The 13,000-nt window shown below is 40.2% G+C and overlaps 1 protein-coding gene across 1 annotated transcript in view; it reads right to left on the minus strand.

Annotated features, from left to right (window-relative positions):
- The window catches only part of nbas (NBAS subunit of NRZ tethering complex), a 240,443-nt gene that overhangs the window by 175,846 nt on the left and 51,597 nt on the right, over nt 1-13,000 (minus strand). The window contains exon 22 of the mRNA XM_080192176.1: nt 885-974. Coding sequence (XP_080048302.1) covers nt 885-974 — 90 coding nt within the window. The remainder of the gene's footprint in view (nt 1-884; nt 975-13,000) is intronic.

Here is a 13,000-nt window from a genome sequence, read left to right on the forward strand (position 1 = left end):
CTCTTCGTCAAGACCCCTGTCTCCCAACTGGGATTTCACCTTCTCATGTGACCACGTCCTGAAAAATCTTGCCCACAGATTGTATTTTAAGTTTTAATTTTCAAATACAAAAATGTTGGCTCTTCTATACTGTGTTACATGTCTGCCTATCAAATATTAAAATCACGAGTGCCCTCAATATTTTACTAGTATCTTGCTTGTATATAACTCTATGAGCACACTGTTACCTTACCTAACATTATGTGATCATCAGTCAACTGACAATGTGCTTTGTGGCTCTGCGAACAGCAATACTGAACATTTGTCATAGGTGACTATGCAGCAATGCATTTTACAGAGAATTGCAGATATTTTGCTAAATTTAAGCGAATTCAAATTCTTTGAACATTGGAAACAGAAAAACCGGTACTGTTTCCTCCCCCCACCCCACTCCTTTAATTGCCAAACAAACCAACTGCAACTTTGCTTGCAAATCTCTTCTCTCTGACATGTTTCTCATAATGATGCACCTCTTTTCTCCCAAAACCTTTTAAGAGCCATACCAGTCACAGGACCTTCTGACTGCTACAACTGGCAATTTACAGATACTCTCCTGACTGTTAAATCAACTGGCACAGGCCTTACTGTCAGGCAGAGCCTTCATGGTTATCAAATCATTTTAGAGTCAGAGTCATAGCGATATACAGCACGGAAACAAGCCCATCAGCCCAACTCATCCATGCTGATGAGGCTTCTACTTCTTTCCATCACTGTAATTGCTCACTCCTCCCCAAAGAAACCCTCTGCAACCCCCATTCATTTAACATGTTTAAAGAAGAAGATACTTATAACTTTACAAAAACTGGGAGTTTTATGGAATTAAACAGTAAAATGCTCTTTTATACCTTAAACTTGGTTCTTCGCACCAGTCTAAATCCTGATGTCTTTGTTCGTTCCATGGCAATACCACCAAATCACCAAGCTCTTCCACATACCTTTCAAAAAAAATTGCAATACAGTCAAAAGAAATTCAGAGATAACCATCAACTCACAACTACAACGCGTATGCAGACAGCAGGAGTAAGAGAATGTGATTATGTGAAAGACAGCAATTATTAGTTAACAAATGTCTGCCCAAATTCATTTGTGTTTCATTTTCAAGATTTGCCAAAAGTATGTTGCTTCATAAGGCACGTCAAATAGTTGAAATATTGATTACTTAGTTCACAGTAAAAGACCCACATGTATTTTTCTCAGCAAAGTTCTTTCAAATGCATAAAGTTAGAATTTATAAATTACAGTGTGACAAAACATAGTCTATTCGCAGTTAAAAATACTGTATCCCAAAGATAAAAACATAGAAATAATAGAAATCATAGAACCCTACAGTGCAGAAAGAGGCCCTTCGGCCCATCAAGTCTGCACCGGCCACAATCCCACCCAGGCCCTACCCCGTATCCCTACATATTTTACCCGCAATCCCTCTAACCTAAGCATCTGAGGACACTAAGGGGCAATTTCAGCATGGCCAATCAACCTAACCCGCACATGTTTGGACTGTGGGAGGAAACCACAGCACCTGGAGGAAACCCATACAGACACAAGGAGAATGTGCAAACTCCACACAGATAGTGACCTGAGCTAGAAATCAAACCCTGCAGCTGTGAAACAGTAGTGCTAACCACTGTGCTTTCGTGCCGCCCAAATCTTGTGCCAAATTTTAATACCTTTGTTGCCCTACTGATGATATTTATATTATCAAACTGACTATCGTTGGTACCATGATAAGGGTAGTAGTTTACAATCTGCACAAACAATGGACAGAACTGCAGAATTTGATCATAAAACTACAAATAAAATCTCTCAATTCTATGCAATAAACCAGCGACTCTGATCATCTAAGCACTGCTTGGAATTGCAAATACTGATAATTTGAGGTAATTGAAGTAAACCTCACAGTTCTAATGTGGGTAATGACTATATCCACTGACATTACTTGCAGCTTCAAGAACACACAGAATACTACAACCTTTACAATCCAATAGCAATTATGAGCAATGTTCCAAGAAAAACACTACACAAGTAAAAGCCAAAAATAAAAGGAAAAAATTAGAAATGTGCCCTAATAAAAAAAATTACTTTGTATCTATTGCTTTTAAAATGGGCATTCTTCTTTTGATTCAGCAGGCTTGTTGGTCATGAAGTTACTCTATTACATTTTGGGTAGTTGATGGAGTCAGTAGATGAAGATATGCATGCCACCTCCTCAATAACTCTGCCTTCTTTTAGTTATAGGACTTTTTAGTTATAGGACGGATGTCAGGGGTAGGTTCTTTACCCAGAGGGTGGTGAGGGATTGGAATGCCCTGCCTGCTGCAGTTGTAAATGCACCTAGTTTGGGGGCGTTTAAGAGATCCGTGGATAGGTTTATGGATGAAAAGGGAATGGTTTAGGTTAAAGGGTCATTGTTTTTTAACTGGTCGGCGCAACATCGTGGGCCGAAGGGCCTGTTCTGCGCTGTAATGTTCTATGTTCTTTTGGATGGTTCACACTCCCCACAGCTTCCCCCGCCATTAGTTTATGCTACAAAACGGGGTCCAATTAAAGCAAATCGAACTCGAATGCATTTGTGTGAATAGTAAAAAAAGAAAAATTATGATTCCGTGCCCTAACTGTTGCCCAATAGAAAACCCCAACGCCAATACAGGGTTAAAACAAAATCAACCAAGGCGTGATACTTCTACACACATGCATGGACATACAGTGCCAAGGCATATATGAGCAGCAAAAATTAGTTTAGGTGACAGAGTACTGAAGAAATTTCAGAAGTAGAAAATAAAATATACTTTCTATATGGTCCCTATATAGCAACGAAAGGCAAATAGCAGAAATCTATCACAGGGCACAATTCAAACAAAAAGGATTGGCAGACTGGGCACCAATCTTATTTATAGATCAGTAAACTCTGTATTTTTGAGCTCTTTGGAAATTTGATCGATGATGTCAGCCAAGATTTCTGCAAATTGTTTGAGCCAAGATCATTCAGCATTCGAAAATCTTCCTCAATTTAGCGAACTAACATTTGATGTCTCTTCTAATTAGGGAACAAGGTATTTTACTCTTAGAGACAACTGAGCCTCATTATAGTGGCTCAAGTATTTACAAAAACCTGAATAATTTTGGACTACTTCTGAACAAACTTTGTAAAATGAGGATGATTCATTTTTATCAGTTTACTACAGCTGAATTGATGTTGCGAGAGGTATCAGCACTGTAGATACCAAGGTATACGTCAATTCAGCATATAATAATTCTAATTTTTCTGGAACAAAAAGTCATGTTTAAGCCTCTGCTCAGTGCATAAGTTGAACCCCCTTTTATAAGAGGAAATGCTATACTTACATTATGAGTCAGCCTAATTTTTTTTCACTGCAGAAATGCACTTCCTACTCACCTTATAAGTCAGGGCATAGGATTAAACAGGCATTATGGACTATGGTGTCAAGAAGATGTGGTATTTAAGGCAAGCCCACAAAGAGCAGACTGCATGTGGCAAATGACAAATAGAAATGGGCCCCACCAGCGAAAACAAAGGTGTACGAAGCTGATTTCAAGCCGAAAATCGTAACTCGTCAAATAACTGCTGCAGCAGGGAAACGTGGTGTTTGTGAAAAACCGGCGTAAGGATGGAAGTAGAAGGAACTCACCCTGCAGATGGTACCCAAGACCAAATGTGCCATGAGAACGTAAACCAGCCACGGGTTTTAAAAAAGCAGGTCTCAGAATGGGTCCTCAAAAACCCTCATCACTGCCAGCGAAATGGAATGCACTTATACACACTGAAGTGGGTCAAATCAAACCCTGGTCGAGCAAAAATTTCAGAGTAACAGCTGGATTGTGTAGGTGTTTGGTGGAACGAAAAGAAATTGTGTTGCGGCAACAGGCCAACATTTTTCAGGGACTAAAAAACCTTTCTAAAAAAAAACAGCCAGTTTCCAGGGATTAACAGACAGCAGCAAAATGATGAATACCTTATTTGTCACATGACAACACACACAAAACCCTAGTTGAATGAGGAGTGCAGAAAGAGATGTCAGAAACAATACCAGACATATCGAGGTATCAACCTGGTTAAGTGCTAACACTGAATTACTTGCGTGCCAAGTTGATTAGGATAAGGCCAGTCTGAAGATGTGGCTGGGTGGATGAGGACAATGAGGTTGTGGCTGGGTGAGTGAATACAGTGTATAGTTCTGGAGCAACAGTGTGACGAATGAGAAAGCTGGTGGCCTATGCAAAGAATGCAGCATACTAGAATCAGTTAGATATGTTCAGATCCTACAGAATATGTGAGGTCAAAGAGGCATCTGTGAAGAAACAATCTGTGGGTTAGACTGATTGGCCTTGTTAAACTGACTTAATGTCAGGGGTTAGCAAGATAAATACGTGGGGTTACGGAGATAGAGCCTGGGTGGGATTGTTGTCAGTGCCGACTCGATGGACAGAGCAAGACCACTAAGTGAAATTTAATAAATGTGACTTTTCAGCGACTGAATTAATTCTACAAGTTGCACTTTTGCCAGGCAGTGTAATGTCCATACTTCAACCTTTAGACATGTGCTTCATAAGCCATTCAGGAATCTTGATCATGCCAAAGGCAGTAAGTGGATGGTTAATGGAAATATGCATACATCGGGGATGCGATTAACGCACAAACTGTTATCTGGTGGAATAGGATACTCCATATTTTTTTGGCAATGGATGGAGAGGAAGTTGGTTTGTTGTTGATGGATGATTCTGAAAGTGCAAGTGCCAAATCTGGTTCAGAGTGGGATCCTTATAATACCACAGCCGCTCAGAATGAATTTGACAAACATGGCGTCAGAAGCCAAACACAATGAATTTCATGGTTTTTGAAATGCTTTATGCGGTTAAAGGTAACCTTGTAGAATTAATTCGGTCACTGAAACGTCACATTCATTAAATTCCAGTTAATGGTGTTGCTTCTTTTATCACATTTCAAAATGGTGACCACCCACACAGAATTATAGAAGCCCTACAGTGCAGGAGGTCGTCATTCAGTCCATCGAGTCTGCACTGACAACAATCCCACCCAGGCCTTATCCCCGTAACTCCACATAATTACCCTGCACCCCTGACTCTAAGAGTCAATTTAACAAGGCCAATGAACCTAACTGTCATATGAAGCACTCAGGGGAAACCTATGCAGACATGGGAAGAATGTGCAAACTTCACATAGTGATCCAAGGCTGGAATTGAATCTTCGTCTCTGGCACTGTGAGGCAGCAGTGCTAAGCATTGTGCTACTGTACTGCCATAAGTGCTGGCAGTTTTTATTTATACTTAACATGCAGGTCAGTTGTAGATTTTGGAAGGATTCACCAACTTAGTTTGGAAATTGTTTTTTTTTAAGGGTATCAATAGAAATCAATCCATAGAAGCCATGCCAAGAATAGTATCTATTTTGAATAAACTGTTCCAACAGTACCACTATTATAATGGTCAACTTCATGAGCATAAAATTTGTCATAACAATATTTTAACAAATATGTACAACAGTCACAATTCTACCCATAAAGACACATGAAACATTTGCCTCCAAACATCTTGAAACATACCATAACTCATAACTGAAAGTATCTTAATACATCACTGCTCATCAGGAAACACTGAAATATAGTGCTTACTTGTGTACAAATTTAGCCTGAATATACGAGCGCTATTATCTGCTGGTAACCAGTTATAGATAATCATTCAGTAACTTTCCAGTCAGAATATTATTTCTTCATTAGGGACATTATTAAATGCAACATAAAATTTTAAGTAATAAACACCCATCACTGATTAAAAAAAAATCCTAAAAACTGAAAGAACAGTTATGATCGTTCAAAACTGCAGGAAGGGTAATCTCAGCGGGATTCTTTCAAATGCTGCAGTCATTCTGGATATTCATAGTTCCATATCAACCAATAGTTTATTGTGCAAATCAGATCATATCATAAAAGGTGTATTTTATTTTAATTGCAATCATTTTGCTTGATTGGAATTGTTCCTGATGTGAACTGAATTCTGATCCAAATCAAGAGTTTAAATTGAATGATATCTTAGGGAAGTGTGAACAACTTACTCTGCAAATGTGTTTTAAATCTGTGACAAGTGAGAGTGCAAATTGCATGAATTATTAAAAGTCAGAATACACCGATGAAGGTTTTATTCATTTTCTGTTCTACTAATTAAACTTGGGCACTAAAATTTAATATCAACTGCAAAAGAAAATTCATTAACATATAAATGTTTGTTATACTGCAATAAATCACTATTTGCATTACTAGGCAGTCTACATAAACATGTAATAGGTAGTCCTTAGAAATTCATAAACAATGGAGAAACTATTTGCATAGAGTCCCATTCCAGTTGCTTACATTGTGTTTATGTAGGCTTTGTTTACTACAAGTAAAGGTAGCAAACTACATCATTTTCTCAGAACACAGCAGCAAAAGCTGCAGGCTGACAGAGCAAAAATATTTAATATTTCATGTTCATGACTGAGGCGATGGCACAGCTTACTATTTTACAATAAAAAACGTAGTGGGCAATCATGACAGAGCAAAAATATTTAATATTTCATGTTCATGACTGAGGCGATGGCACAGCTTACTATTTTACAATAAAAAACGTAGTGGGCAATCATTCTCCTTTTGTTGGGTGTAAAGATTTGCATAGGCACAGCATACAGGAAAACCTGCTCAGTGAGGAGAGCACTGGTACAATGCAGCATTGTCTAGTTCTTATCATGAAAGAAAAATCAGGCCGGTCGTGTTACAGGTACATGATTCTCCCTGTCCAATTTTACTTTTATTTGCTCCACCGAGGCACAATAAAGCTTCATGGAAAGAAAAATGTGAATAAATTGAAAGAACACCTCAACACAGCTGTACCAAATTAGTGTTTTTTGCCCTATCCCAAGATAGCAGACAATGAGCCAGAACTTCTGAGGAATGACAATCAGTTCAACCGTCATTCCACTGCTTTTTACTTGCCCTGGAATGCAGATGTGCTTTTCTCGCCTGACCTTCCGACTTGGGTCACGTGTAATATGTTCAGCAGTGGATTTCCAATGCCCTCAGTTAAGTGCAGCACCACTGGGGTGAAAGGATGCCACGTCCCTTTCTTGGCACTAGCTGCTATAAAGCAGTTCTCAATGGATGAGATGGTTGTGTAGGGTGGATAGGGGGGGATTGGGTAGTCATTTGTCAGGGGAGTAGTAGGGAGTGGGTGGATAGCTGAAAGAGAGTTGGGGGAAGCCAGAAGGTTGTGGAGTTCACTGGAGAGTTGGGTGGGGTGGGGCATTCTGTGGGGTTCCTGCAGGGTGTTGATGTGGAGGGGGATCAGGAGTCAGAAGTGGTTTTAATTTTTCTAATTATTTGTGGATAATAATCTGGTAATACAGTCAGAACTATCTGAAGTCTCCAATTTAAATCAGACTGGATGGATCCCAATGAAGAGTAGCTGCCCATCTTCCCAGCCAATTCCAGCACATTATCCAGGGCACTTCCGAGGTCTGACCTTCCAGGGATCGGAAGTTTTGGGCCAGAATAAATGAGGGCTGGTGTTAAAGAACGCGAAGCAGACGGGCATGAATCAGATTAGAGTCATGGCCCATAATTTTCCTCTACCTACCATCAACTTGGTACATGGCAGGTAGTAATTTTACCCCAAGATACTGAAATAGTTTTGCTTAAAGCAACAGTTTCAGTAAAAATGCAGAACAAAGTAGCAAATAGCCCAGGTATATCCTGTACACAAAAAACAGGTCAAACCCTATCTGGCCAATTACCACCCGATGACACTATTCTCAATCATGAGCAATGCAATGAAAAGTATCACCAATAGTAATATCAAGTAGCACCTACTTAGCAATGCATACCATGAGTTCCATCAGGACCATGTGGCTCTCATTGCCACCCTGGTCCAAACAGGGACAGACGAGCTGAATTGCAAAGCTGAGGTGCGAGTGACTGCCCATGACATAAAGGCAACGTTTGACCAAGTGACATCAAGGAGGCTGGTAAAATTGGTGCTAATGGCATATAAACAGAAGGTGCTGGAAATACTCAGCAGGTCAGGCATTATCTGTGGAGAAAAACAGAGTTAACATTTTGGGCCAATGATCATCTTTCATCAGAACTCAATGTTGTCACCACTGACCAGAGCTGAGGTCAGAGATTGTGGTATTATCTGATGAGTACCCCACTTCCTGACTCTACGAAGCTTATCAATCATCTACACTGCAAAATTGGCAGCATGATGAAATACTCCTCATGTGCCAGATGAGCACATTTCTAACACTCAAGAACGTAGACATCACCAGATCAATGCAGCCCCCTTGATTGGCACCCCATTCGCCACCATAAACTTTCACCCTCTCCACTACTGACACAAAATGGCAGCAGAGTGCACTGCCTATAAGATGTATTCAGCCCTTAATATCTCCGGGACAGGTACAAGCAGCATATAAAGCAAAAGAAAATTGGTTCCACAAAATTTAAACCCTGTGAATCTTTATTTAAAAACGCACACCAAAGAACAATAATCAAGTCACACATGGTGTAATGGAACATTTACAGTACAGAAGGAGGTGACTCCAGGTTCCACACTAAAAGTTACAAAGAAAACAACCCCATCTTATCCAACTCGCCATTCCTGAGACCATCTCATAAACCTTCTCTACAGTGCGATCATATCCTTCCTGCAATGTGGTGAGAACTGCATGCGGTACTTAGCTGTGGCCTAACTAATGTTTTGTCCCTTTCTAGCATAACCTCCCTGATCTTACACTCTTGGCTCATAAAGGAAATTATCTTGTGTGCATTCTTAGCTATCTTATCTACCAGTCCAATTAGTTTTGGGGATCTGTGAGCATGAGCTACAAGGTCCCTCTTTTCCTCTACACTTCTCAGCATCTTACTATTGATTACCTAATCCCTCATCTTGTTTGTCCTCCCCAACTGCAAGATCTCACAATTCTCAGGATTAAATTCTATTTGCCACTTTCCATCCATCTGACCTATCCATCCACATCTTCCTGCAGTCATTATCACACATCTGCAAACTTTGTAATCAAGCCACTACACTCAAGTACAAATAATGCCATGAAAAGCAAAAGATCTAGTATTGAGCCCTGCAGTACCCCACTATAAACAGTGTTGAATCACAAAACTCACCCATTCACTATTATTACCCTTTACTGTCTGCCACTGAATCAATTTTGGATCCAATTTGCTACATGTTCTGGGATCCCATGGGCTTACTTTTCTGACTATTCTGCCATGTATGATCCTGTCAAAGCTAGTCCATTTCACCCCTCTTTCCTCCATCCTCCTTGTTACCTCTGTTTTTTTCTAAGAAGTAGATAGTGAATAAAACCAGGATTAAAAACACGAAAATTCAAGCTGTCTGGTTTAGAAATAGAACATGCTCATAGTGAAACACTTAAACGACTATCTAATATAAATTACTTCTATGGACGTACCATAAAGCAATATTCATTCTAAGCTGTCTGAGTATGCTTGCCACTCTGGTCCAAACATGGACAGACGAGATAAATTGCAATCAAAAATTTGTCACACAGGGAACAGAGAGGCTATGCCAATGCAACGTTCCCCTTAAGATGCCCAACATGCTCAGCCACAGGTCAATCTTAAAAGCATTGTGTAGCGCAACAAGCTAACAATGCACAGCAAGCAGATACGAGACAGAACTGACTATAAGGTTCTCATTTGAAGTTGAGAGGTGCGATGCGTTAATTTAGGGATGTCAATCTTGGGCACAACAGACTCAGTGAGGAGGGAGCTCTGCCCACCCACATCATAATGACATGTTAAGCACATGTTAAGCACATGGTAAGTGTTGTTCAGTTAATTTGCACAAGGCTCCTCACACACATCTTGTGGGGCAGTGGACAGCAACTCTGCGTCTGGGCCAGAAACTCAGGAATCGAATCCCACCCCAGGACTTGAATGGCCAAGGAAGGTGCATAACCCACTCCAAAAAGGTTGCCTTTAACCTGCAAATTCTTCCGACCCACACCAATTGCAAGCAACGAGTGCAGAAGGGATTCTTGGGTCAGAGATGCAAAGAAAATTGGAGCCCTACCATTACTTTCCACAGCTCCAGACTATAACATGCTCAGCCCGTTTAGCTCAAATTGGTTGGACAGCTGGTTCATGATGCAGAGTGATGCTAACAGTGTGAGTTCAACATTAAAATGTTGCTAAGGTTATTCATGAAGGCTCGCCATTTCAACCTTGCCGCTCGCCTGAAATGTGGTGATCCTCAGGTTAAATTAAAGGTGAGAACAGCCTACGGTCTGGCCTTTTGCAACGTTCACGTGAACCCCAACGCAAACTCAGGAACAATACCTCATCTTCTGATTTGGCACTTTACAAACTTCTGGATTAAACGTTGAATTCACCAGCTTCAGAGCATGAACTCTCCCCACCATCTTTACCCCATTTCCATTTGATTTCATTTCTTCTTTTCATATCATCCTTCATTCTCAGTTCCACTTTTCCACTTCTCTATTCTCACTCTCCATCTTGCCCCCAACCCTACACCACCTCCCCCCCCCTTCAAAATCAGGGCCACTGCCACATTCGTCAGACAATCAGACTGTCCCTCTGTTCTGCCAGTTATACATTCTAATCACTTAATGGACTCTTTCAACACCTTTCTCAACCTTCTTCAGTATCAGTTACATTCCCTTTGTCCTACTACAGCAGCCCCCCACTCACTCCACCCTCATCGTCATAAATCTCTTCTGATTTTCTTTGCTCTCAGCTCTGGGGAAGGATCATCCTGTCTCAAAACGTTGGCTCCATTCTCTCTCCACAGATGCCATCAGTCCTACCCAGGATTTCCAGCATTTCTTGTTTTGTTTCAGATTCCAGCATCCGCAGTATTTTGCTGTTGTCTATGGTCATCTGGTACTATGGCAACATTTACGGTGTAATCAATCTTGAAAACATTCACAGGAGTCAAACAAATTAAGAAGCACAACATTTTGAATCAAACAGGCAACACACCCATTAGACAGGCCCTTGCGAAACCTAAAACAAGTGAACATATTTTGACCAAAGCAATAAAAAAATTGGAAGAATGTTCCAAGAGCACATGCAGCAGCTTGCTGCTTCCATGCTCTGACACGAAACAGTCATTAGTGGACTACTCGTCCATGCTTGTGTGTTCCTGTTAAATAACAAACCAAGGAGCCATGACAAATAGTTCTTGGGAATGTTTTAGCAGCCGAATCAAGAATGCTAGACAAGAAAAGGCCTGGAGGGGGGTTGTCAGCTCAAATATTTTAAGGACATCGCAGTAAATGGCATAATGAGCTCACAAAAAAAGGTAAAATTAGTGTGTACGTGGTGGGAGAAAGAGGAAAAAAAGAGCAAGAGGGTCACTGTTTCTTATTCGTTTTACAACAGATTCAAGTACGAAACAGACATGGCCAAACTCTGGGATCAGACTGGCTCTGCTATCAAATGAAATATTAAACCAAGGCCCATCTGCCTTCTCGGGTGAATATGAAAAACACACAGAACTTTCGAAGAGCAGAAAGTTATCCCAGGAGCCTGAATAATTGCTATCCCACAACCAACATCACTGAAACAGATTATAGCATCATTGTTTGAGGAACCTTGCTGTGTGCAAATTGACTTCTGCGTCTCCTACATTATGACAGTAATTATACTTCAATGATAGATAAATTGGTTGTAAAAATTATTAGAGACATCTTGAAAGGTGATACATTAACAAAAGCTTCTTACTAATCTTAAAAGCTATAATCTTTCACTAACTCTTAACAATCCCACTCTTCAGCCAACTGCTGTTTGAAGACCAAAAAGTGCTAAAAACAACAGAAAATAAATTATAGACTTTTGAAAAGGCAGTGGTTAGCACAGCTGCCTCACAGCACCAACGGCCCAGGTTCAATTCCCAGCATAGGCCACTATCTGTGTGGAGTTTGCATGTTCCCCCCGTTTCTGCATGGGTTTCCTCTGAGTTCTCCAGTTTCCCCTCTCAGTCTGTAAGGTGTGCTGGTTAAGTGCATTGACCTGAACAGGTGCTGGAGTGTGGCAACTAGGGGAATTTCACAGTAATTTCATTGCATGTTACTGTAAGCCTTACTTGTGGCTAGTAAGTAAACTTTATTCCTTGTTAAGATCGTGCAATACAAACTATAATCACATTTCACACAAATAAAATCAGCTTGAATTATTTTTTTCGTAAAATTTGACAAATACCAAATATAATGTTTAATTGCACCAGTAAATAATATACACAGCAGCATACATGCACATTCCTGCAAATCATTTATTTCAGCAAGAGTCTGACATATATGCCAATGTTATCATGACAACTAGTTTCATTATCCCCAGCAGTAATATTTCATCTAGAAACTTTAAAAATATTGCACTTATGGGAAAAAAAACTCTGAATTATGCACTGTACTGCTGTTAAATATTTTGGACTATTGTAGACAATTTCACAGATACAGTGGTCTCAGACACTCCTGTATTCAATCTAAGCATCCTACTTCTTTTGAAATTGACACCTACTATCATATGTATTGGTGGTTAGCTAATGTTACCCCACAATTTGAAAAGGGAGGTCAAGAAAAAAAGCAGGGAATTATAGACCAGTCAGCCTGATGTGAGTAGTGGGGAAATTGCTAGGGTCCATTATGAAAGATTTAATAGCAGAGCACTTGATAAACAGTGGTAATATCAGACAGAATCAGCATGGATTTAAGAAAAGGAAATCATAGAAACTGGAAACACGAGTAGGCCATGCAGCCCTTTGAGCCTGCGGCACCATGATGGCTGATCACCGAATTCAATATCCTGATCCGTCCTTCCCCCCATTATCCCTTTAGTCACAAGAACTAAATCTTCTTTCTTCTTGAAATCAGACAACGTCTGGACCTCAACTACATTCT

Source organism: Carcharhinus amblyrhynchos, chromosome 7 (assembly GCF_965287045.1).
Source record: "Carcharhinus amblyrhynchos chromosome 7, sCarAmb.v2.hapA, whole genome shotgun sequence".
NCBI lineage: Eukaryota > Metazoa > Chordata > Chondrichthyes > Carcharhiniformes > Carcharhinidae > Carcharhinus > Carcharhinus amblyrhynchos.